At 42.4% G+C, this 27,405-nt stretch overlaps 1 protein-coding gene across 2 annotated transcripts in view; it reads left to right on the top strand.

The window, feature by feature from the left end:
- The first annotated feature begins 2,545 nt into the window (after positions 1-2,545).
- PSMF1 (proteasome inhibitor subunit 1) overlaps positions 2,546-27,405 on the top strand; it is a 52,305-nt gene continuing 27,445 nt past the window's right edge. The window contains exons 1-4 of one of the 2 annotated variants that reach the window (XM_030831004.3): positions 2,546-2,846; positions 9,092-9,244; positions 10,759-10,841; positions 22,614-22,796. In XM_030831004.3, coding sequence (XP_030686864.1) covers positions 2,718-2,846; positions 9,092-9,244; positions 10,759-10,841; positions 22,614-22,796 — 548 coding nt within the window. In that variant the 5' untranslated portion in view covers positions 2,546-2,717. Of the gene's footprint in view, positions 2,885-9,091; positions 9,245-10,758; positions 10,842-22,613; positions 22,797-27,405 lie in introns of both variants that reach the window. The other variant, XM_060284507.1, reaches the window with a different exon arrangement.

The following is a 27,405-nucleotide window of genomic DNA, read 5'->3' as shown; positions in this document are numbered from 1 at the left end:
GACATTGTCTTTAAAAACTTAAAAGCAGTAATAGCATGGACCAACAGCCAGTCTACTTTTTATTATCACCATGAACCAGTCATTCTAACCAACTTCAGTGATAAAATTCCCCTCCCCACTGAAGCTGATAGATCTCACTGTCCCATGCCTGCTCCTTGGCACTCCACTGAGGCCAGCTGCACTGAGGAGAGAGTCACTGTGGGCAGGGGAGAAGGGGGAAGGCCTCAGTTTGTAGCAGTGACCTTCTAATCACCCAGTACCAGCTGCTTGGTACAGTCCTCCAAGTGCCCCTCTGCCATGGCAGTTTTCACTAGGATACCTCTATCTGTAATTTTTTTTAACCACTAGACAGTGAGCTCCATAGAGGCAGGAACTACGGCTTGGTCATCTGGGACTTGCTCATAGTAGACACTTAGGAATGGGGCTGCTACTGGGTGGGTACTTTTGTGCAGTGCACAGCCTGCATCACTATCCATGGCAACCCGGCCTGTGGAGGTTTAGTGAATTAGTGAATGAATGAATGAATGAATTGGTGAGAACTTCCAATAAGTGGGGAAAGACTTTGCAAGCGGAAGAGACAGAGTAAGCAAAAGTAGGAAGCTTGTAAGTGCAAAGCTTCTTAGTGGAAAGGGCAAATAGCTTTATGTCACAGGCAGTACATCTCAGGAGTTCCATAGCCACCAGCTTTAGCATCACCCAGAGTGTCGTCAACATACCTGCACTCCACTTCAGAAATGCTCAGCCAGAATCTCTGCAGATGGGGTTCAAGAATTTGGGCATCCCAGGGGAACCCCAAGAACACAAAATTTGGAAAAGTACAGGGCCAGCTAACAAAGTGAGTGGTGGACTGCAAAGCGGTGAGACTGGCCCAGTTGGCCTGAGCCCAGGCCAATAATTCATTCATTCAGCATTCATTCATTCAATAAGTATATATTGAGCCAGGAAGGCATTCAGGTATATACCTGTGCACAAGACAGACATGGTCCCTTCTCCCTTGTCACAGTTTAGTGGGAAGACAGTCATTAAATAATTAAGCAAATAAATATCTAATATAGTGTCAGCTTATGAGTAATGCTTTGCAAGAAAGAAAGCAAGGTAAGGGGTTAAGAATAGAAGGTTATTTTAGATGGGATGTCAGGGAAGCCCTCTGCTGAGACTGATAGGAGGTGAGGGACGGAGTCATTTAAAATGAAAGAGCAAACCATGCAGATGTTTGGGGAAAGAGCAATCCAGGCAGAGGGAGTATATGCAAAGGCCTAGAGAATAGAACATGTGGAAGAGGGAGACTGGTTAGGAAGCTTCTGCAATAGTCCAAGTATGAGATGCCAGAGGCTCAGACCAGGGTGGAGGCAGTGGAGGTGGGTGGAAGTGGTCCGATTCAGAATATATTTTGAGGGTTAAGTTGACTAGCTTTGCTGTTGGATCAGATGTGGGTGTGAAAGAAGAGGGGAGTCAAGGTTATTGCAGTCAAGAGTGCAGGGAAATTGGAGGGAGTAATGTTAGAGAGAGACATTGGGGTGGGGAGCACAGACCACAGGAAGGTTCCTGCAGACCATGGGAAAGACTTACTTTTCTTTTGAGTGTGATGGAAGCCCTGGGAGGGTTTTGAGTAGAGAAGCGATGTGATCTGGCATGTGTTCTAACAGTATCTCTAGTTGCAGAGTGTAGAACAGACTTTAGGGAGACAGAGATGGAGTATGGCAGTTTAGAGGCTGGTGCAGACATCCAAGCGAGAGATGATGACGGCTTGCAGGGTGCTGACTGGGATGGGAAAACTAAATTTATTTGAGTAAAAACAGTAAGTGGTAAAAATCATGAAGGAGACAGACAAATAAATGACTGACATTTGGTAGTGGATCAGGAGCGCCAGCTCTCCAGTTAGCAGCTGCGTCTTCTTGGGGGAAGTGGCTTCCATTCTCCAAGCTGGTGACAAATCTGCAAAATGGGAATGATAATGGAACATACCTCATAGAGTTTTTGATAGGGTGACGTGAATGTTTTGACACAGGATCTAGCACACAGGAAACATTTAATAAATGTTGTCCAAGGAGCCAGACTGCTAGATTGCAGTACCATCTCTGCCACTCACTCATCTTTGTGACATTTACCCCTCTGTGTGCCTGTTTACCCATCAGTAAAATGGAGCTATCAAATACCAACTTTATGGGGTTGGGTGGTGAGGATTAAATAAATGAATACAAGTAAAGCATTTAGAATAATGTTCCATGGAGCAAGCACCGCATGTGTCAATTATTATTCTGAATATATTATAGCCCTATTTCATGACCTCTTCTCCCACCAGCATACGTCCACCCCATTGTGCAGATGGGAGGTCTGTGGCTCAGAACAAGGTAACCTCTCTTCAAACGATGCCACAACCTACGTGTAGCGGATCTGCCCGCTGCGGGGAAGACGGAGATTCCAGCTTTGAGGGACCTTGTCCCCAAGGGTCCTGTCCCGCCCGCGCGCTGCCTGTTGGAACCCTTTAGCGTCTCCCTTCTGTTTCCAGCCGGGCGCGCTGGCGCAGCAGCGCCGGAGCGGGAAGCTACTTCCGGCGGCCACACCCCAACGCAGAGCGTCTCCATTTTGGCCGCGCAGGTGGAGACTCGACGAGAACCTGCGGAGTAGCGGAGTGGAGTCAGCAGAACTGTGAGGGCCGAATCGGCTCACCGCACTTTCTCCCTTTCTTCCTCCGCCCGCAGAAGCTGGGGGCTCTCATGGCGGGCTTGGAGGTACTGTTCGCGTCGGCGGCGCCGGCCATCACCTGCGCGCAGGACGCGCTCGTCTGCTTCCTGCACTGGGAGGTGGTCACGCATGGCTACTACGGCTTGGGTGCCGGCGACCAGGTACGCCACGGAGCCGCCCCGGGGCCAGTGTGGAGGGGGTAAGGTGTCTTCTGCCCAAACCCAGAGGACCGGAGGCTCGGTCCAAAGTGCCTGACCTTCCCTCCTCCCAGGTCTGGGTCCTAGGAGTCATGACACCGTGGGTACCTGTAGTCTACGGGTCGGGGAGGCGCTCTTTGTCCTAGCCTAGCTGGCACAACACGATTTGAAAACGCAAGGACGAAACTCGCTGCAGCACAGGCTGGCAGCCTCCGAGGCCGGGATTGTGCGGGTCTGGCAGCGAGACAGGCGTTCCTCTCCTGAGTACTCCTCACCTACCCGAACGCCGCCAAGCTCCTTCCCACGCTGCTTGGGTGGGGTGGGGCTGGACCCAGTACTACCCTCCTCATACTGTAGTCGAGCGCCCACCAGACATCTGGATCCAGGCACAGGTATGGGGGGAGGTTGGGCCGACTCAGCTCCAGTCAAGGGCCCTTAGAGCTCAGACAGCCCTTCACGCTTTACTGAAGGGCCTGGTGCAGCCCACTCACCGTTACGGTCTTCACTCAGGCTCCGGGGGAACAGCCACCTCCCACACACGTACAGACATGCACCCTGGGTGTAGGGCCAAGTAAGTTTCCTCCCCAACAGCTGTCCCATCCTCAGGCTCTGCCTCTTAGAGCAGGGGGCCCTGTGGTCATCCCCACAGAGCCCCAGGACTGGCGGGCCCGGCCGACCTCACTGATTCTTTGCCGCAGCATGCTCCCATCTTCCCTGCCGCTTCCCTGTGACTGTCCCCCTGTACGTCATTGTACACACCAGCTTCCTGTGAGAACGGGGCCTGGGCCCCTTACTGCCCCTTCATGTCCCTTCTGCTCCATCCGAGGAAATATCCTCCCATACACACGCTCAGGACTCACTGTCTGCCCCTCGCTGTCACTCTCTTCTCACTCTCAGAACCGAGACCAGCTCTGGGGAGCAGGGCGCTTCACTCCTTTCGTCTTACAGTGAGATTTTAACCTCACTCTCATTTCTAACTGCTTTAGTTCTCAGATACCCTAATCCTTTTTTAGTTTCTCAGATATACATCCAGCGTCTTAATCTTTCCTCTTCTGACACAGAGCTTTAGGGATCCCTCCTCAGACAGAGTTTACACATCCTGGGCTCCTAGAGCCAGGTTCGCCCCCCCACCCCCACTGCTCCATTTCTCTGTCCCTTAAAACTCGTGACCAAGACTATCACACCCCCTCATGCTTTACCCTCACCAACAGGAATAAGAAACACAAGAACTGTCATGGATTTCTGGCTTTTTTTCCCCCCCTCCAACCTCAAGTGTCTCAGTGGGACCCCAGATACACACAGTAAACTTCTCCACCACCACCTCCAGGCTTACGGGAAAAGACGGACCAGCCTGACACACAGACACACACACTCACCCACCCACACACCCTGGAAGCAGGAACCATTCTCCCTCCCAGATGCCTTTGTTCCTGGCCTTTCTGTTCACCTTTTACTTCCTTCCACTTACCTTGCCTTTCAGCACTTCAGACCTTGGGATCAGGTAGAGGCAGGGCCCAGAATCCTGAGTGTCAGGTTTCCACTTTCAGTATGTAATCACCCCAAAAGCAACCTTATGTCTCCTCGCTTGCCTCATTCCAGCTTTCTAATCTTTATCAGCTCTTTCACTTGCCCCAGGCATTTCATTTCACCTTTTCCTGGGACATTCTCCCAGAAAGCTGATGTGTAGGATGGTGCAGGGGACAGTGGAATTGGAGAGGGGTAAGACTTGTTCCTGACCTTCGGGCTCCCCTTTCGACTCTCAGCGCTGCCCCCCCACCCCTCCCTGCCCCTTGCCCTGTCCTTCAGATCTAACAGGTTTGCCCTGCTTTCTCCCCTCCTCATATACCTCACTCTCTGTATTTTACTCTCAGCTAGCTACTGCTGCCCTGACACACTGTTAGAATCTCTCCCCCCAGGAACAGGAACTTGTTACAGAGAGCCTGTGTGACTCCCTTCTCTTCTTCCCCTTCAGCACTGCAGATCTGCTCCCACCACTCGTGCCCTCACAAATCCTGTCAGCAACTCTGTCTGAGTCACTTTGACAGCTTAGGGACATCAGTTCATGTAGGTCATTGCCTCCTCCTAACTGGCACCATCCCCTTGCCATGTACTCCAGTCTTCCAAATTTTCAGAAAGAACACAATCTCATTTCAATACTGGTCTAAAAAAATGAATAAGAGATCCTTAACTGAATCCCAAAGGTCCATCTAATTCCACTCTGTTTATGATGCCACATGTCGAGTTCATGCAAGCCAGAAAAAGATTCTGGCTCCAGACATCCTAGGGGAGGCCCGGGGGAGTGCGGATGGTGGTTTAGAAGGCATTGCCCACTGTCCATCTGTCCACCCCAGTGCTGAATCAAGCATGTTCCCCCATGGTGGGGGATGGGCATTTGTTCTGCACACTAGAGCATGGTGTGTTTTTGCTTCTCTCTGCCCCTTAAGTGCCACTGGACTTCAGGTTGCACTTGTCCTCCTCTCACTTCTGCTGAGTTTACTTTCACTCAGAGTAGAAACCTTTTGGAGGCGCATCTTTCCTATTAGTTTATTTAAGAGAGGTTTTAGTTTTCCAGTGTGGGGCCAGCAGTCTCAGCTGAGACCAGTAGTATTTGCCAAGTTCAGAGGATGTTTATGTTGCCTCTCCAGCCACCTCCTGCTTCCCACCCTTCTGGGGGTGATAAGAGAGAGAGGAAGGTCCTGAAATTGTGTACTTGATCATTTAATATGTTGACAGTTAAATAGAAAGCTAAATTGTCTGCTTTTCTCTTTGGTTTTGTGTCCTCTGGTACAGGGGAATTGTGTACATAAAACTTGATTAGAAGAGCAATACAGCTTCAATAAAAAATTCAATATTTGAATTTCGATTTCTTTCTTGAAGTCAGCACCACTCCTCATAAGAGCTTTACAGCTGTGTCAGGTGGTTTAAGTAGCAAGGGAATAGAGATGGCCGTAGACTTAATTTTGAGAATATTGTTTTCTGTTGTAGGAATCTAAAGATTATGACAAAAGAGAGAAGATGCCCCAAATGATCTTCTTTGGGTGCATGTTAGCCCAGGGACACTGGAATGAACTCATGGCCATTAAAGAATGCTTCCAGCCCCAGGATTTTGCCTAAGGGGACAACTATCTTTACTTTTGGGGGGCCCATCTGGGGGACTTGGCTGGGAAGATCTCCAGCCATAGGGTGGGCAGTCAGGAGCTCTGAATGCCAAACTGAGCTCTGCACTTGACTTACCATGACCTTAGGCAGTTTTCAGCCCCCCTTAGATTTTTTTTCATCCAAACGAGTTAAACAGCACAACCATGTACTTTGGCTGCTTTCCAATCGTAGCTCTTTGGGAGGTCTGATATTTGATGTCCCGCTCTAGAGGGCAGTTGAATGCCATGTTTGGCTTGATATCACCAAGGCCAGTCTCTTTCAATCCCACCTGTTTTCCCATATCAGGGCAGCCCTTGAGCTGGGGAACATTGGTTCCACTGCAGTGAGAGGTATCAGTCTCACTAGGCCCTAGGATTCTCTCTTGCTCTGGAAGCCTGAGGTTATGGGAGAGTGAGCAGGCTGAATTATTTATACTCCAAGAAGAAATTCTGGTGGGTTGAATGCTGTAATGGAGGGTATAAATATAAATTCAAAGGCCTTTGATAGAACAAAGACAAGGCATGTCATCAAATTCTTGGCTTCCAAAGTAAACCTTAAATCCAGGACACTAAACATGGTTATAGGAAATTTACCCAGTTGAGGGTGAGGGGATAGTTTCTCTTTCTTTTAGCAGAGTGGGCTGATTAGTTTCACTTTTGTTTTCTGTCACTCTCATTTCTCTGCTTCAGGCCTGAGTTTCCTTGTCATTTAGCCAGGTTTGAAACCATGCCAGTTGCAATGTCTTGAATTTTATTTGGGACCACTTTCCCAGTTTGATTCCTGAGCCCCAGAGGTGACCAAAGCGGCCCACGATCTCTGTTCTTGGCCTTCTGTTGTCCTTGGTGAGGTGTGAGGTCTGTGTTGCTGGATCTTTGTCTTTTGTTGTTGTTTTTCATCTTTGGTCGCACTCCCTCCCGCTGTAGTCTCACGAATACAGATCTTCCCAGTCCACTTGCTGCGTGTTTAGCTGTAGAACTATGCTTCTATGAAAACAATATATAGATTTTTTGTGTGTTTTAAAATTTTTTACATAAATGGTACCTGGCTATAAATCTCATTTTTAAAAAATTTTTCTTTGTCACATTGTTTACTTTTATCTATAATACTGCAGTTAGATCTAGTTTGTTCCTTCTAACTGCTATACAGTATTCCACTGTGAACATATTTTGCATTTTAACTCCCATTTGGTTCCTCCAACAGGGTTGTGATGAAGATCCCTTGTCATATTCCCTGTGCCTCTGTGCACAGAATTTCTTCCAGGCGTGAAGGTTTTGGGTCACGGGGTGTCAGCTTACCTAATTGCACTGAATATTACCAGATTGCTCTCCAAAAGGGTTGTAAGAGTGTGAACGGCCACCAGCAGTGCCTGGAGGTTACCATTCTCCCCACACCCACACAAACGCTGGCAAAAAAATAGAAAAATAGATAACAGCAGTCTGATGGGTGGATCCTGGTATCTCATATTTTAGCGTATGTGTGTCTGAGTGCTAGTAAAGTTGAATGATCCTTTATACACTGTTAGCTGCTCTTATCTTTTGCTTGTTCATACCTTTTTCAAATGGGTTCCCGATTTTTATTGTTCGTTTTCCAGGCATTCCCTTTTTGTACTAGTTATTAATTTGTGTTGTGCCAGCTAGGCTAGGACATAGCTCATCCTAGCCCGTGACTGCCTGTTAACTTTGTCTGTAGTATCTGTTGTTTATCTGGAGCTTTAAATTTCGAGCAGTGTCAAAGACAGCACTTTTTTTTTTGTGGACTCATTTAAGAAATCTTTCCCCACCTGGAAACACTGTATTAGTTTTTACTATCAAGGTAGTTTCAGAACTATTTCTCAAACGTTAGTATGTAAAAAGAAAGTCCTAGGATTTTTTTTTTAAAGAGATGAGGCCATCACAACTCACAGTGATGCATTTTTACTCCCATTAGGTTGGCAAAAATTTTTAAATTGGACAATAGCAATGTTGCTGACCTCGTGGAACAAGAATTCTCATACATACATTGCTCATGGGAGTGTAAATCCGTACTTCTTTTGAAAACAATTTGACTTTATCTTATAAATTAAAAGTTCTTCCCCTAGAGATACTCTGTAGGAGTTCATCCATATGTGTACTAGAAGATGTGTACAAGAATGTTCATAGCAGCATTTTTATAATAGCAAAACAAATAAACTGGAAGCACTCCAGATATCCATCAACAAGTGAGTTTGTAACTTGCAGCATATTCATGCAATGATGGGCTATATGGCTGTGAACTATATAGCAAAAACTGTACAGTGAGTCAGCTATAGTTAAGTGCATTGACATGGATGAATCTCAAAACAATATTGATTGAAAACGGCAGACAAAAGTGATGCTGTTTATATAAAATTCAAAAACATTTGAAACAGTATATTTTTAGGGTTTGTGTATAGTAACACAACTATAAGGAAAAGTAAAGAAATTTTTAAAACAGCTTAGTGATTACCCATGAGGAAGGAGGAGGGAGATTCATTGGGAATAGGCTACTCAAGGCTTGAACAGGTTTGGCCACGTTCTGTTTCTTAAGCTGGCTGTAGGTACGTACATAGGTGTCCATTTTATAATTCTTTTTTTATCTTGTACGTGTGCTATATTTTGTATGAAAGTTGTTCATAATTTTTATTAAGGCACTACAGTAGTCTGGTGAGGTGTACATTAGAATCTGTAGTTTTACTCAACACTTTTGTGATCCCTTTGCAGATGGCCTGAATTCCAAACTTCGAGAAACACTGTCTTAGAATTTCACAGTATCCCTTTAGGTGACTGGCCTTATTCTTGACAGGGGGATAGAGAAGAGATTGTTAAACCAAGACTACAGATTCTTGACAGGTTCCAGTGCTCTGTCACAAAGGCAGTCAGATATGAGGGAGGATCACTAGAGCAGGAGTCCAGAGACCCCAGACCTCTGACTTGCTGTAGGACCTTGGACATTTTACTTCTCCTGACCTCCGTGTCTTCATCAGTGAAGTGAGGGAGTGGGATTAGATTATCTGTAAGGTCCTTTTTAGATCTGAGGTCATGATCTTTCACCTCTCATCTCTGGTGTCTTCTCAGCCAGGTCCCAATGATAAGAAATCAGAACTGCTGCCAGCGGAATGGAACAACAATAAAGACCTGTATGTCCTCCGGTATGAGTCAAAGGATGGGTCCAGAAAGCTCCTTGTGAAGGCTGTCACTGTGGAGAACAGCATGATCATCAATGTGCTGGTGAGTCCCTAGGACACAGAGGGCTCTGCTGATGGGAGTAGATCTTGGGATCGCCTTTTTGAAACCCATTTAAGAACCCTCAATGTTCGTGAAGACTTTACTCAGTGATCCTACTTCCAGAACTTTATTCTGAGGCCAGGACCCTAAATGTAGAAATGCTTTGTGTTCAGAGATGTTCCCTGCCTATTACTGTAAGAGGAGGGACTTTCCTTCACAGAGGAATAGTTAAGTAAATTAAGGTAAATCCATTCAGGGACAGCTTGGGAGAAAAAAGCTTATTGTAGCCTCGGGGGCTACTTTTAGTTCTTTAGATAAGCTTAGCTTTCTGCCGCCTTGGAGCCTGTATACTTCATGTTTCCTATGCTGGAAAGCTCTTCCTCTGTACCATTGCCGCCTCACACAGATACACACCCTCCACCCTTCCTTTAGCCTGACTGACTCCCTCTTGTTTTTCACTTACTCAAGAAGTTCAGTCCTGACTACTTACTCTCATCTGCCAGAAAAATCTAAATTATGCCTCTGCTTCATCATTTTATTTTCCTGCCTGATACTTAACACAGTTTGTAATTAGTGTGCTTATTTATGCTTTGGTGTAATATTTGTATTCTACCACTATAGCAGAATATTCTGTAGTCTATGTAATATAGACTATAAGCACCCTGAGGGCAGTGACCCTTTTTTTAAGTTTGGCCTGGTTGTCTGTATTTGTACAAAAGTATCATGCAGTCTGTATTGTGCTGCACTTTGCTTTTTTTCCCCTCAGTATGTTTTGGAGGTCTTTACATGGGAATGCATATAGCTATATCTTATTCATTTTAGCCACTATGTAGTATTCCATAATACCATAATTTGTTTATCCGTCTCCCTTTTGATGAACGTTTAGATTTTGTATCACACAGCGTTCTTAGTTATAAACGACAGAATCCCCTCAGGTTTGTTTAAACAGTCAGGTTTATTAAAAGAACTGGGATAACTCACTGAATTGTTGGGAGGGCTGGAGAAACAGTTTCAAGGCTGGGCTTCCAGGGCATTGCTCCAAACCATGCCATGGAAACCACTGCTGCTGCCACCACCCCAGGGCATTAGGTACTGGCTGACTGCCAACCCAGGTGCCCCTTCTCAGGAGCCACTGATGTTGTGACCCCTGCTGCCTCTGCTGCTACTCTTGATAGCAAGACGTCTGCCCCTTACTCAGCCTGTTTATCCATGGTGCTCACCTCCAAGTTGAAGTTGTGCATCCATTTGGCACCTCAGTTAAATGCCTGTGTCCAAGCTGCAAAAGAGCCTGGGAAGTAGGTTTTTCTGGGCTCTGCCTCAGAAAGGCATTATTCCTAGATCAGAGAAGTCCCCAAGCATGAGACATGCACTTCATCTATTACGAACAGTCCTTATATATGTCTCTTTGTATTTCTTTAGGTTGAGTATTAAATTGTTCCTCTCCCCCCACCGCCCCGCCGCTTACTCATTAGACCAGAAATACCCCAGTCTCTCATTTTCTGTTTTCATTTTTCTAGGAACATGGCTCACAGCAAGTGTCAGACTTGACCCTGAACTTGAATGATTATATCGATTCAGATCACCTGGTTGACTTCCACAGGTATTTCTAAGGGTTGGCCTTTCCCTGGGAAAAAGAAGAGAGAACCAGTGGTCAGATATAAGGAATGGACTTGAGGTGTCAGAGAATGGAGGAGGGTTAACAGAAGGATCTTTCTCTCTTGGGCACAGTCACTTCTCATTTCTCTTTTCTGTTTATTTGAAGAGAAGATTCACGTGGGAAATGCCACTTGAAATAAAATGATGCAGTCAAGAGTCCACAAGTCTACAGGGTAGAGATGGGGCCTAGCCAGTGGAGTCAGTCGGAGTGAGTTCCTAGGAGGAAAAAGTGTACCTAATCTGGTACACTCCATCCCCCAATTTTTAAAATAGACTTCATTTTTTACAGCAGTTTTAGGTTCACAGCAAAATTGAGTGGTAAGTGCAGAGAGTTTCCTTGAACCTCCCCCCTGCCCCGCACTCTCACAGTCCTGCCCAGAATAGTGCATTTGTTATAGTTGATGAACCTACGCTGGCACACATTATCACCCAGATTCCATTCTTGGTGGTGTTGGAATGTGTTTACTTTCGTAAGAAACTGCCAAACTGTCTTCCAAAGTGGCTGTACCATTTTGCCTTCCCACCGGCAGTGAATGAGAATTCCCTGTTGCTCCACATCCTTGTCAGTGTTTCAGATTTTGGCCATTCTAATAGGTGTGTAGTGGTATCTCATTTTTGTTTTAATTTGCAGTTCCCTGATGACATATGATGTTGAGCATCTTTTCATATGCTTATTTGCCATCTATGTATCTTCTTTGGTGAGGTGTCCAGGTGTTTGGCCCATTTTTTAATCGAGTTTTCTTATGGTTGAGTTTCAGGAGTTCTTTGTATATTTTGGGTAACAGTCATTAATCATATATGTGTTTTGCAAGTATTTTCTTCGAGTCTGACTTGTCTTGACTTTTTATTTTGAAATTTGCAACCCCACAGAAAAGAGGGTTGGCAAAAATATTACAATGAACACCCATATACCCATCACCTAGGTTCACCAATTTTTAACATTTTGCCACTTTTGCTTAGTTTTTCTGTATGCTTTTTTGTTCTTGAACCATCTGAGAATTATTTCCAGACTTTATAAACCTTAACCCCTAAATATTTCATCATGTATCTCCGTGTTCTTACACAGACATCCTCCTGTTACCACAATTAGGAAATGTAGGATTGATGCATTAATGTCATTTAATACACAGTCCATGTTCAGATTTCTGTAGTCATCCCAGCAGTGTCCTTTTTAGCTAGGCTTTTGGTTTTAGGTTTGAGGTATTTTTTTTCTTATCCAACCAAATACCACACATTGCATTTATTTTCACGTCTTTTCAATTACCTTTCATCTAGAACAGTTTCCTAGACTTTTGTTGTTCTTAGCATTGGTATTTTTGAAGACTTGAGGTCAGTTGTTGTGTAGAACATTCAGATTGTTTCCTCATCATTTGATTCAGGTTGAACATTTTCAACAAGAACACTATGTAAGGGAAGCTGTGTTCTCCTAAGTGTTTTACATCAGGCACGTGACATCTGTCTTATTGTTGATTTTGTTCAGTTTGATCATTTGGTTATGACAGTGTCTGCCACCTTTCTCTCCAGTAAAGGCATCTGTTTTCCTTTGTGTTTAATAAGTGATCTGTGGTATTATATTAGCAGACTGAATTTTCTGCCTCCCAACAGTCTTTTACCCAGTGGTTTTAGCATCTGTTGATGATTCTTGCATGAATCAGCTATTACTGTGATGATTATAAAACAGTAATTTTCTATGTTTATAATTCTTTCTACATTTATTAGTTAGATTTTTTAATTAAAAGCTTTCTATTCTCTGTCCCCCTTATTTTTAATTTTTTAAATTTTTAAATTGATTTTTGGCTGCGTTGGGTCTTCATTGCTGCACGTGAGCTTTCTCTAGTTGAGGCGAGCAGGGGCTACTCTTCGTTGCGGTGTGCAGGCTTCTCATTGTGGTGGCTTCTCTTGTTGCAGAGCACAGGCTCTAGGCACGCGGGCTTCTGTAGTTGTGGCGCACGGGCTTAGCTGCTCCGCGGCATGTGGGATCTTCCCGGACCAAGCTCGAACCCACGTCACTTGCATTGGCAGGTGTATTCTTAACCACTGCGCCACTGGGGAAGTCCCTATTTTTAATTTTTAAAATATCAAAATAGACTCCTGGGTTATTTTTATTCAAAGTTACATTCCATTTCTGTCATTCTTTGAATGCTCAGCTTGTTCCAGAGTTGACCAGTAGGAATTCCCTCAAGCTACCTCACCTGTCTTTTTGACATGTCACCATGTCAGAGCGTTTTCACACTTCCTGGCACAATAAGGTGTTCTGCCCTCACCTTGTACTTTACTTGCCCCTGCCTTGAAACCAGGGATTTTCTTAAGGAAACATGATTTCTGTTGGTGGGTAATAGTTTCCAAAATCTGGGCCCTGAGTGTGCTCATTAATATGAAGGATGTCATTGCTTTCAGGCTTTTTCAGAGAACAGAGCTAGGAAACTTTCCTGGAGTTTTTTTTTTTTTTCCTTAACATTTCAAACTGATACTTTTATTTTTAATCTAACACTGCAGAATTTGTATTCTCTTATTCTGTACTTGTAACTCCCTTCTGTGTTGAGAACCCTGATGCCCAACAGCCTCAAAATACTTAACTCATTTGTTTGATTCTAAAATACACACAGATAGTTTTTGAACTGCTACATCAGTGCCGACCAAGAACAGATCTACTAAGTAAAGTCACAAATACAATTTCTTTCCAGTTCTTTTTGTCCTTTGACTGTGTCCCACTGAGCATATATATTGTCAGAGTATTGTGTTCAAAATGTATTTAGATTTAATGCTTGTTGGTCCATCAGTGTAATGAAATTATCTGTTTGATAGCTAGTTGGGCCCATTTGTTTCCACTTTATTCCATTTTGGGGACTTTATCCCCATCCTCATTGACCTCTTCAGGGTTTTGGAGGAAGCCTGGCATCACTATAAATTCAGTCGTGAGAACTGCCTGGAAACCCTGTTGGATTTAATTGCATCTAATCAGCGATAACCATCTTTAACCCGCTCCACTTCTCTCAGACTTCGGACAACCTGCCCGCATCATTCTGGCCACCCCTCTTTGTCTCCATCCTTCTTTCATGCATCCTCTGTGTGAGGAGATCCCAACTTCCACTCCTGGTCATCACCCTCCAGTCAGTTTCCCACACAGCAGTTGGACCAGCGTTTTTAAAACACAGATCAGGTTATGATTAAAAGTCTTGCTTGGGGGCTTCCCTGGTGGCGCAGTGGTTGAGAGTCTGCCTGCCGATGCAGGGGACGCGGGTTTGTGCCCCGGTCCGGGAGGATCCCACATGCTGCGGAGCGGCTGGGCCTGTGAGCCATGGCCACTGAGCCTGCGCGTCCGGAGCCTGTGCTCCGCAACGGGAGAGGCCACAACAGTGAGAGGCCCGCGTACCGCAAAAAAACAAAACGAAACAAAACAAAAGTCTTGCTTGAAATCCCTCAGTGATACCACCTCACACATGTTAGGAAGGCTACTATCAAAAAAACAAAATAACAATTAGTAAGGATGTGGAGAAATTGGAACCCTTGTACACTGTTGGTGAAAATGTAAAATGGTACAGCAACTATGAAAAATGGTGTGGTGGTTTCTCAGAAAATTAATTACCATATGATCCAGCAATTCCGCTTCTAGACATAAACCCAATAGAACTGAAAGCAGGGTCTCAAAGAGATAATTGTGCACCCACGTTCATAGAAGCGTTTTTCATAGTAGCCAAAAGGTGGAAGCAGTGTAAGTGCCCATGAATACCTAGGACAGATGAACGGATAAACAAAATGTGGTATATACAGACAATGGAATATTACTCAGCTTTAAAAAGGAAGGAAATGCTAACAAATGCTTCAGCATGGATAAACCTTGAGAACATTGTGCTAAACAAAATAAGCCAATCACAAGACAAATTCTATGTGGTAATATGTATATGAAGTACCTAGAATAGTCAGACTCATAGAGACAGAAAGTGAAATAGTGGTTGCCAGGGACTGGAAGAGGGGAGAACAGGGAATTATTGTTGAATGGGTACAGAGTTTCAGTTTTGTAAGAGGAAGTGTTTTGAAGATAGGTGGTGGTGGTGATAGCACAACAACGTGAATATACTTAATACTACTGAACCGTACACTTAAACTGGTTACAGAGTTGGTAAATTTCTTACAAATTAAATCTAAAAAAGAAACCCCAAACCCTTCAGTGAGTGTTCATTTCTCCAGGGATGAAGAACAAAATCCTTGATGAGGCCTAAAGCCTAGGGCCCAGCCCCTCTAACCTCATCGTTTGCCACTTCCCACTTAGTTCCGGTGTCTCAGCTGTGGTGCTGTGTGCCTCCTCCCTCTTCAGCGCTCTCCCCTTGGCCGAGAGTGCTCTCCCCAGCCTCTTCCCACAGCCAACTACTCTTCTTCCTTCAGTTTCCATTTAAACATCAGCTCCTCAGAGAAGCCTCCCCTGCTCCCCCCATGTTTGAACCTTTTAAGCATTTAATAAGTGGGTATTTTATGATTAACTGCCTACTAGCCTGTGATCTCCTTGAGGGCAGGATCTGGGTCTTTTTCACACAGTAGACAAAGGAATGAAGGAGTGAAGTGAGGCCAGGCCTGGCCTTGGCAGAGCTGCTTTTCTGGGTGCTGTCCACACCATGACCCTACCTCACCCCTTCAGAGGGTAAAGGGAAGGACACTGAGAGTGTGGTCTCTCTCTTGACTTTTTCATTCTGGAATTCCATTGGGAGAGCAATTGACAAAACCTCTGGAAAAACCCAGGCCTGTACACCAGGCTGGTCATGCTCCTGAGAGCATTTAGTCCCCTCAGCAATACTGAGAGAGAAACGGTGATAGCCATTTTTTTTTTTTAATTAACATTTGTTGTTTTGTGTGTGCTTGGGGGTGTGTGTTTTGATTGCTGTAAAATGACATAGTAGGACTATGAGAATGAGATGAGATGTCAGCACAGAGTGCTTAGTGCTGGGCCCAGCCCTTCATGAATATGCAAACGGAAAGAAATCTGATCACAAGGAATCATCTCCGTGGAAACTGAGGCTCAGAGAGCTGGGGTATAGATCTCTCTCCTGATCATAAGGCCCTCCCTCTCCTCTGCCTTTCTGGCAGCAGCACTGAGCTGCCTGCTTCTGGCCCCCTTCCACCATCTGGCCCTCCTTGTTAGGTCGTCATGGCATGTCATGTCTGTTCTAGGTAGAAATCTGTGCCCCTAGTTGAGCAAACTGATTTGCTAAGGAGTATAAACCTGTTCCTTTCTGTCATGCCTCTACTATGTTAGGATGACAGGCTGTCTTTTGCTACTACCAAAATGGCAGTTCTCCTAAGGCTTAGAAATCATGCGAGAACTTCTCCTTCAGGACTTAGTAGTTTTTTAATCAGACCTGAGTTCTACAGGTAAACCTTTTGCATAGGGAGATCAGAGGGCTTCCACCTGTATCACACACAGTTCATCTGACTGAAAAGAAAGAGGACTTAGATATATCCCCGCTACCCAACTTGGTCAGGGAAGCAGCATGGTGTACAAAGTTCTGTGTTCTAAGTAGGAACCTGATCTTTGTAGGAATGTATGGACCACAGGCCCTTAGAACTTCTAAACCATTGCAGGTATTACACTTTTTAGTCATGGAACTCTTTATTCAAGCACGCATAATATTCCATTGTCTGTATTGACCATATTTTGTTTATCCGTTCATCTGTCCTAGGTATTCATGGCCACTTACATTGCTTCCACCTTTTGGCTACTTTGAATAATGCTTCTTTGAACATGGGTGTACAATTATCTCTTCATGTTCTTTAGGATTCTGGAGGAAAGAGTAGGGACAGCAAATGGAGGTCCTTGTGCCCTATCCACTTGGCTTTCTCCATTGCCCTTCCTGGGCCCCCTTCCATGCCAGAGAAGCCCTGAAACCACTGATCTAGTCTAATCTCAGTGATTTTATGGTTATGTAATAAGTGATTTTTTAATTAAACTTTTTATTTTGAGATAACTTAGACTTACATGCAGTTGTAAGTTGTAAGGTATAATACAGAGAGACTTGTATCCTTTATACATTTTACCTTTATACATTTCACCTCAATTATAACATTGTATAAAACTACCTTAAATATTAATAGTAAGGATATTGACATTGATACACTGACAGTAAGTATTTCCATCACCACAAGTATCCTTCCTGATGCTTTTTTATAGCCACACCCCCTCCCCCTCCCCACCCTTCACCCCCTGGCAACCATCATTTATTCTCCATTTCTAAAATTTTGTCTTTTTTTTTTTTAAATTTTTATTGGAGTATAGTTGATTTACAGTGTTGTTTTAGTTTTAAGTGTACAGCAAAGTGAATCAGTTATACATATATATATATACACCGCTCTTTTTTAGATTCTTTTCCATATAGGTCATTACAGAGTATTGAGTAGAGTTCCCTGTGCTATATATATTAGGTCCTTATTAGTTATCTATTTTATATGTAGTAGTGTGTGTATGTCAATCCCAGTCTCCCAATTTATCCCTCACCCCGCTGATAACCATGTTTGTTTTCTACATGTGTGACTCTACTTCTGTTTTGTAGATAAGTTCATTTGTACCATTTTTTTAGATTCCACATCTAAGTGATATCATATGATATTTGTCTTTGTCTGACTTACTTCACTCAGTATGACAATCTCTAGGTCCATCCATGTTGCTGCAAATGGCATTATTTCGTTCTTTTTTACAGCTGAGTAATATTCTATTGTATATGTGTGCCACATCTTCTTTATCCATTCCTCTGTCGATGGACATTTAGGTTGCTGCCATATCCTGGCTATTGTAAATAGGGCTGCAGTGAACATAGGGGAGCATGTATCTTTTTGAGTTATGGTTTTCTCTGGATAGATACCCACAGAGGGATTGCTGGATCATATGGTAGCTCTATTTTTAGTTTTTTAAGGAAGTTCCATACTGTTCTCCATAGTGGCTAAACCAATTTACATTCCCACCAACAGCGTAGGAGGGTTCCCTTTTCTCCACACCCTTTCCAGCATTTATTGTTTGTAGATTTTTTGATAATGGCCATTCTGACCCGTGTGAGGTGATAACCTCATTGTACTTTTGATTTTTGTTTCTGTAATGATTAGTGATGTTGAGCATCTCTTCATGTGCTTTTTAGCCATCTGTATGTCTTCTTTGAAGAAATGTCTGTTTAGATCTTCCACCCGTTTTTTGATTGAGGTTTTTTTTTGATATTGAACTGCATGAGCTGTTTGTATACTTTGGAGATTAAACCCTTGGGCGTCTAGTCATTTGCAAATATTTTCTCCCATTCTGAGGGTTGTCTTTTTGTTTTGTTTATGATTCCTTTGCTGTGGAAAAGCTTTTAAGTTTAATTAGGTCCTACTTGTTTATTTTTGTTTTTATTTTTATTACACTAGGAGATGGATCAAAAAAGATCTTGCTGCAATTTATGTCAGAATGTGTTCTGCCTGTGTTTTCCTCTAAGCGTTTTATAGTATCCGGCCTTACATTTAGGTCTTTATTCCATTTTGAGTTTGTTTTCATGTATGGTGTTAGGGAGTGTTCAAAAATGTTATATAAATGGAATCATACAGTATGTAACTTTCGGGATTGGCCTTTCTCACTCAGCATAATACCCTTGTGATCCATCTGAGTTGTTGCATGCATCAATAGTTTGTCCCTTTGTCTTGCTGAGTAGTATTTCATGGTATGGTAGGCATGGCATTTCACAGTTTGTTTAACCATTCACTAGTTGAAGGACATCTGAGTTGTTTCATTTTTTGCTATTACGAATAAAAGTGCTATGAATATACATGTACAGGCTTTTGTGTGGACATATTTATTTCTCTACAATAAATGCCAAGAGTTCAAAGGTAATTGCATGTTTAGTTTTTTAAGAAACTGCCAAACAGTTTTCCATAGTGTCTGTACCATTTTACGTATCCACCACCAGTGTATGAGTGCTAGTTTCTCTGTATCTTCACCAGTTTCTGGTGTTATCGCTATTTTTCATTTTAGTTATTCTGATGTATAGTAGTATTGCATTGTGGTTTCAAATTTGCATTTCCCTGATAGCTAATGACAGTTCCTTGTATATTTCAGATGCAATTCCTTTGTTGGATGTTGGTTTATAAATGTTTTCTCCCAGCCTGTAGTTTGTTTTTTCATTCACTTAACAAGGTCTTTTGCAAAGCATAAGTTTTTAATTGATAATAGCTATTTGATAAATTTTTGCTTTTATGGATCAAGCTTTTGGCGTCAAGTGTAAGAACTCTTTGCTTTGTTTTAGATCTCAAAGCTATTCTCCTGTTTTCTTTTTCTAAACATTTTATAGTTTTATGTTTTACATTTAAGCCTGTGGTCTATTTTAAAGTAATTTTTGTATAAGTTGTGTGCTTTAGGGAGAGGTTCATTTTCTTGCCTGTGGATATCCAGTTGCTCCAACACCATTTGTCATTGAATTGCTTTTGCAACTGTGTCAAAAATCAGTTGTCTGTACTTGTGTTGGTTTATTTCTGGGTTCTCTTTTTTTTTCCATTGATCTTTGTGTCTGTTCTTCTGCCAGTGTCACACAGTATCTATTATTGTAACTGTGTATCAGTAGTATACCTGAATATTGAGTAGAGCCATTCAAGATCGCCCAATTCTTCTTTGTCAAGATAGTTTTCACTATTCTTGAGTCTGTGCCTTTCTGTATAAACTTTAGAGTAAACTTCTCTTTGTCCATAAAAAGCCTTGCTGGGATTTTGATAGGATTTGCATTAAACTTACAGATCATTAAACCTAAAATGGAAAAAGTTGACATATTTACTATGAATGTGGTATGTCTCTCCATTTATTTAGGTCTTGCTCTGTTTCTTTCATCATCATTTTATAATTTTTAGCATATAGGTCCTGGACATGTGTTTTGTTCTTTTCGGGTGTGAGAGGTGATTATAAATGGTGTTCTGTCCTTGGTTTTGATTTTCAAATGTCCACTGTTAGTATATAGAAATGCAGTTTATTTTTGTGTGTTGATCTTTTATCCTGTCACCTTGCTGAATTCGTAGTGTTCTTGGAGGGGTTTTTTTGGTAAATTCCTTGGGAATTTCAAGGTAGACTGGCATGTCATCTGCAAATAGGAGCAGTTTCATTCCTTGTTTTCTAATCTGTGTGCATTTTCTTTGTCTTGCCTTACTGAAGTGGCTGGAACTTCCAGTATTATGTTAAATAAGAGTGGTTAGAGAGAACATCCTTACCTTGTTCCCAGTCTTAAAGACAAAGTACTCAGTCTTTCATTACTAAGTATATTGTTAGCTGTAGTTTTTTTGTAGATGCTCTGTATCATGTTGAGGAAGTTCTCTTCTATTCCTGGTTTGTTGAGAGTTTTTATCATGACTGGATTTATCGTGTTGGATTTTGTCAAATACCTTTTCTGTATCAATTGATATAACCATATCATTTTTCTTAGCTTATTGATATGTAGGGATTTGTAACTATTGAACCAGCCTTGCGTACATACAATAAATCCTATGGCATTAAGTCTTTTATATATTTTTGAATTTAATTTGTTAATATTTTGTTGAGCATTTTTGCATCCAAGTTCATGAGAAATAGTGGTCTGTAGTTTTTTGTTTGTTTTTTTTTTAATTTTATTTATTTATTTATTTTTGGCTGTGTTGGGTCTTCATTTCTGTGTGTGGGCTTTCTCTAGTTGGGGCAAGCGGGGGCCACTCTTCTTTGCGGTGCACGGGCCTCTCACTGTCGTGGCCTCTCTTGTTGCGGAGCGCAAGCTCCAGGCGCGCAGGCTCAGTAGTTGTGGCTCACGGGCCTAGTTGCTCTGCGGCATGTGGAATCTTCCCAGACCAGGGCTCGAACCCGTGTCCCCTGCATTGGCAGGCAGATTCTCAACCACTGCGCTACCAGGGAAGCCCTGTAGTTTTCTTTTTTTTGTACTGTCTTTGTCTGGATTTGATATCAGCATAATACTGGCCTCATAAAAATGAATTGGGAAATGTTCCCTTCTCTTGTATTTTCTGGAAGTGACTGTAAATTGGTGTTAATTCTTTAAATGTTTGGTAGGCTTCTCCACTGAAATCATGTGGACCTGGATATTTCTTTTGGGGGGTGCTTAAGTAGGAATTGTGTTACTTTAATAGAACTATTCAGATTATCTATTTCATTTTGCCTAAGTTGTTACAGTTCGTGGTTTTTGAAGAATTAGTCTATTCTAAGTTGTTCAATTATGTTGTTATTAGTATTCTCTTATCCTATCAGTGGCAACAAATTTGTTATAATATCCCATTGCATTCTTGATATTGGTGATTTGTGTCTTCTCTCTTTTTATGTTTGCTGCTCTTGCTGGAAGTTTATCAGTTTTGTTCATTTTTTGGAAGAACCAGTTTTTTGTCTTTTTAATTTTCTCTTGTTTTTCTGTTTTCTCATTTATTTATTTTTATTCTTTATTATTTCCTTATTTCTGCTTGCTTTTGGTTTAATTTGCTCTTCTTTTTCTAGGTTCTTGAGGTTAGAATTTAAATTGTTGATTTCTTTCCTCTTTTCCAATGTAAACATTTAGTGCTATAAAGTTTCCTCTCAACACTGTTTAGCTATAATCTCATTTAGCTATAATCTCACATAATTTAATATGTTGTACTTTTATTATTATTCAGTACTTTGTATTTTTTTCAAGACTTCCTCTTTGATCCATGGATTATCTAGAATTGTATTGCTTAACACCATGTATTTAGAGACTTCCTTCCAGTTTTGATGCTTAGTATGATTCCATGTGGTCGAGGAACATACTCTGTATGATTTCAGGTTTTTTTTGACATTTATGAGGTTTGCTTTTTTTAACTTATTTTTTATTGAAATATAGTTGAATTACAATGTTGTGTTAATTACTGCTGTACAGTAAAGTGATTCAGTTATACATGTATATACATTCTTTGTCATATTCTTTTCCATTATGGTTTATCACAGGATATTGAACGTAGTTCCCTGTGCTATACAGTAGGACCTTGTTTATTCATTTTATATATATTAGTTTGCATCTGTTAATCCAAACTCCCAATCCAACCCTCTCCCACCCCCCCTCCCCCTTGGCAACCACCAATCTATGTCCCTGATTTATACGGTTTGCTTTTTGACCCCGGATATGGCTCATTTTAAAACACCAGATTTTTAGGAACTCTGTGGAGTCCTGCCCACTCCCTGTTACCTCAGTCTGCCTCAACACGTCAGCTATAGCTCACATTGCTTGTCTCTCACCAGCAGAGAAAAAAGGCCTAGAGCGGCCTTCCAAGGGCCCCTGAGTTAGTGACAGAATTGGACATTAAGCCCTGAGAGCCCTGCCTACTTGGACTAGGAACCTGGTTCATCATCCCCGTGGAGACTTGCCTTCCATGACCCCTCCCATGACATGTGATGAACACACAATGAGGCTGAGGGTGGGGTGGGGTGGGGTGGGCAGGGTACAGAGGAGTAGCCAGTCTAGGCCCTGTGCCCCTACACCCTCACCGCTTTCTAATGGGGTGGTAAACGAGAAGGGGCAACTCAGATGCCTAAGAAGCTTAGGCCCAAATCTCGGAGACAACGCCAGGCTGTTACTCCCGTCACCCAGGTCCGCCGGGCAGCCCGTTCCCACCCTTGCAAACAGTCCAAGCGTGACGCCAAGAGCTATCAGCGCCGCCGCCGCCGCCGCCGCCGCCGAAATACTATACGCAGGGTTGCCAACCAGCTGCAAGCAGTTGACACCTCGTGTCCTTCCTGCAGGGTCTACAAGAAGAGTGAGGAACTTCGGTCTCGTCTTGTGTCTGGGATCATCACACCTATCCATGAACATTGGGTCAAGGCTAGCGAAAGTCCCCAACAGGAGTTTCCCCCTGCCACTGCCAGAGAGATTGACCCACTCCAGATTCACCCACACTACCCACATACCAGCCGGCAGCCTCCCTGGTGAGTACAGAGCCCACAGTGGCAGCCCATGCCTCTGAAGAAGGAGTCCAGCCATGACCATCTTGCCACTTGACCCCCCTCTGGCCCCCATGTGTCTTCAACAGAATTGTCAGAGTCTTGGTATATGGAGATAGAAAGTGGAGATGTAAGTGGAGCAGTGAGTTCTTGTACTGCTACTAGTCACCCCAATAACCCAGCATCCTAAGGCTGCCTGCCTCCTTTCTAGAGGCCACACACAGCCTCTGAGTCTGCCCAAGGGTCAGCGCCTCTGAGGCGTGTGTGCAGTCCTCCAGAGTTGCTGCCCAGGTAGTTCAGTTTTTTATTCCAGAGCTCTTTGTATGTGCAGGACCCTGGACCAGGCTTTTGGGGAAAATGTAGAAATACTGGAAGTTCCTGGAGGGAATATGTTCCCAATGTTCCCTTTCTTTGCCTTTCACTTCATTATAGTCCCCTGATCTCTTTTACAACTTGAAAACTTTGCCAAAACAGCATGAGGTATGAGCAGGTCATATACAAGGTCTTTGCAGATTAGGATGGCAGCACTTAGGACTGGAGACTTCTGCTCTGAGGGAGAAGACAAGGACCAGGGACACCTTAGTCTCTGGTTGAGATGGCATGTTCCAGTTTGGAGTCCACAGTGTGGTAGTAATGGTGGGGTTGTGGGGGAGGGCTCACTGTGCGGCCATAGTAAGCACTCAATAAGGGTTAGCTGCCATTGTTAAAAATGACTCTGTTTTGCAATTATATACCTTTGGTTAATTAAATAAATAGGAAATTTGTTTAATTACTATAATAAGTAATAATTGGCAAGTCTCTGGCAACCTTTGGAAATATTGGGTTCTGTGGGGAGAGTGGAGGATAATAAAAAGTGGTTGAAAGGTTGGGAACAGCTTGTCTGATTTAACCTCTTTATTTAAGATGACCTGCCTAAGGTCACTAGCCACTAATAAAGAGACAGAGCCAGGGCTGGGGGTCCAGGTGTCCTCACTCCAGCACAGTGCTCTGTTGTGATGCAACCAGAATATGGTAGGAAGATTTAAGGGTAAGCCCTGGACAGCAATCAAATTGGGGGAGACTTTTAGACCTTAAGTAGATAGTAATTCTCAGGTCTCTCAGATTCACTTCCTATTTCAAAACAAATATTCTCTGAAGTCTCCTTCACTGTCTCAAAATGGAATTCATAGATGATCTATGAAACTGTACCAAATGGACAGTTTCAAAAAGGATCAGTAGAAAGTCCTGACTATAATATAAATGAGAAATAAAAAGTGAGTAATTAATAAGATAATGTGTGTTTCATTGTGTAGATGCCTGAGCATGATTACACTGGAAAAGATAGGCATTTGCACTTGTATATGGAATTATTTTGAATTCGACAGTAACAAAAGCAGGCACGTGCTATGTTATAGTTACATTTCTGGAAAAATTTTTATTGAAACAGTATAAAAATACTTTGTGTTCACATATAAAATGGCCTTAGACTAACTTATGGTAGGTAATTTTATGTAGGCTTTACATCTCTATGAATGTCTAACAAGACTTTGGCAAGTTGTGTAGGATGTAGATTATTCATTATGTGGAGCTCTACTGTGGATTATAGAGCATGAAGCATCTTTGGTCTTTGCCTATAAATGCTATAAGCACTCTCCAATCACTGTGACAAACAAAAACACCCCCGGGGCTTACACAAAAACACCTCCAGGGCACCTGGAGACTCTGCCATCCTAATTGGGAATCATAGACCTGAATCTGGAATTAGGAAGGTAAGAAATCCTAGCCTTGGAAGAACAGAAAGAATGAGAAAATCACCATATTGCAGCTTCTACTGAAATAATGTAGTGACTAGGCACAAATTGTCAATGGTTGCTAAAACCATTAGGTAAAAGGTTGATGAGCAACTTTATAATGGATGAGTCAGACTGATAGCACCTGAACCCATAGGTCAATCTTAACACTAAAAGTGGGACAGCCAGACTTTGTGAATTCTAATATAATGCAATAGTAGGTTCACAACAACATGAATCTAGATTGAACTCCCAGTTTAAAAGAAGCATGAGAGGTAGAAGAATGAGTTAAAAAGACACATGAAGATACATGGGTTCCAGCCAATGTATGGAACATGAAAAATTTTTACAGGATTAATTGATCTTGTTTTTTTTCATCAAATAATGGCATGGGGAGAAAAGGGAGAGGGGGCTTGTTAATTAGAGTCTTATCAACTAAATCCAGTGTTGGACTTTGTATTGATCTTGATTCAAATAAACTAATTCTAAAATTATTTTTGAGATATTTGGGGAAATTTGAACAGGGACCAGGTATTTGATAATGTTACTGCTAATTTTCTTAGGTGACATAATTAAATTCTGGTTATGTTAAAAAAAAAAAGAAGTCTTTGTCTATTGTATATATATAATTTTATTAACTGAAATATTTAAGGGTGAAATGATGTGTCTGGGATTTGCTTTAAAATAATTTCACCCCCTAAAAGAGTGAGACATTGGGAAATGAGTGTAGGGGAAATAAGAATGGTAGAATATTTTGTTTTTTAATTTATTTATTTTATTTATTTATTTTTGGCTGCTTTGGTTCTTCTTTGCTGTGCGTAGCTTTCTGTAGTTGCAGCGAGCGGGGGCTACTCTTTGGTGCGGTGCATGGGCTTCTCATCATGGTGGCTTCTGTTGTTGCGGAGTACAGTCTCTAGGCACGTGGGCTTCAGTAGTTCTGGCACACAGGCTCAGTAATTGTGGCTCGTGGGCTCAGTAGTTGTGGCTCGCGGGCTCTGGAGCACAGGCTCAGTAGTTGTGGCGCATGGACTTAGTTGCTTCACAGCACGTGGGATCTTCCTGGGCCAGGGCTCGAACCTGTGTCCCCTGCATTGGCAGGTGGATTCTTAACCACTGTGCCACCAGGGAAGCCCAGAATGGTAGAATACTGATAATTATTGAAACTGATTGGAAAGGTACATTGGTGTTCATAAATTAGACTTTGTACTATTTTTTGGTCCCTTTGAAAATTTCCTTAATAATGAGTCTTTTATTGATACCAATCCTTCAAAAATTCTTCCAAAAAATAGAAGAGGGGGCTTCTCTGGTGGCGCGGTGGTTGAGAGTCCGCCTGCCGATGCAGGGGACACGGGTTCATGCCCCGGTCCGGGAAGATCCCACATGCTGTGGAGCGGCTAGGCCCGTGAGCCATGGCCGCTGAGCCTGCGTGTCCGGAGCCTATGCTCCACAACGGGAGAGGCCCCAACAGTAAGAGGCCCGCATACCGAAAAAAAAAAAAAGAAAAAAAAAAGAAGAGGGAGGAACACTTCCCAACTCATTCTGTGAGGCCAGTATTACCCTGATACCAAAACCAAAGACATCACAAGAAAAGTACAAACAAGTAGCCCTTATGAATATAAATGTAAAAATCCTCAACAAAATACTAGCAAAAGAAATCCAGCAACATATAAAAAGGGTTATACACCATGACCAAATGAAACTTATTCCAGGAATGTTTGGTTTAACATCTTAAAATACATCAGTGTAATATACCGTATTAATATAACAGTAGACAAAAAACACATGTTCATCTCAATAGAGAAAAAGCATTTGACAAAATCCAACACCCTTTCATAATAAAAGCATTCAACAATAGAAGGAGACTTTCTCAACTCCCAAAGCACACAGCTAACATCCTACTTAATGGAGAAAGATGGAATTCTTTCCCCGTAAGGTCAGGAACAGGATAAGGATATCTGCTATTGCTACTTTTCTACAACATGGTACTTGAAATTCTAGCCAGCATAATCACTCAAGAAAAAGAAATTAAAGGTATCCTGATTAGAAAGTTAGAAGGAAAGCAATCTTTATTTGCCAATGACATGGGATCCTGTATATAGAAAATCCTAAGGAATCCTTTTTAAAAACCTTCTAGAGCTAATGAATGAGTTCAGCAGCGTGACATGATGTAAGATCAGTAAACAAAAATCAATTGCATTTTCTATACACCAGTAGTGAACAATCTGAAAATGAAATTAAGGAAATAATCTCATTTGTAATAACCCCCAAAGGTATAAAACACTTAAGAATAAACTTAACAAAAGAAGTACAAGACTTATATACTGAAAACTACAAAATGTTGCTGAAAGAAGTAGGAAAATTGAAAGAAAAAGATATCCAGTGTTTCATAGATAGGGAAACAGTATTTGGCAATACTCCCCAAATTGATCTGCATACTCAGTGCAATCCCAATCAAAATCCCAGAGTTTTTTTGTTTGGTATGGGGTAGGGGGGTTGGAGGAGGCTTGTGCGTGTGGGTTTTTCTGGTAGAAATTGGCAGGCTGATCCCAAAATTCATATGGAAATGCAAGGGAACCAAAATAACTAAAACAATCTTAAAAAAGCAAAGTTGGAGGACTCACAGTTCCCAACTTCAAAACTTATTACAAAGCTACAGTAATTAAGACAGTGTGCTATTGGCCTAAGGATATGTAAAGCAAGGGAGTAGAATTGAGAGTCCAGAAATAACCCGTACATTCATGGGCAATTGATTTCAACAAGGGTGCCAAGACAGTTCATAGGGGAAACAGTAGTCTTTTCAAATGGTGCTGGGACACTGGATATCC

This window comes from Globicephala melas, chromosome 15 (assembly GCF_963455315.2).
Source record: "Globicephala melas chromosome 15, mGloMel1.2, whole genome shotgun sequence".
Lineage (NCBI taxonomy): Eukaryota > Metazoa > Chordata > Mammalia > Artiodactyla > Delphinidae > Globicephala > Globicephala melas.
This window is presented reverse-complemented; position numbering and strand designations above follow the sequence as displayed.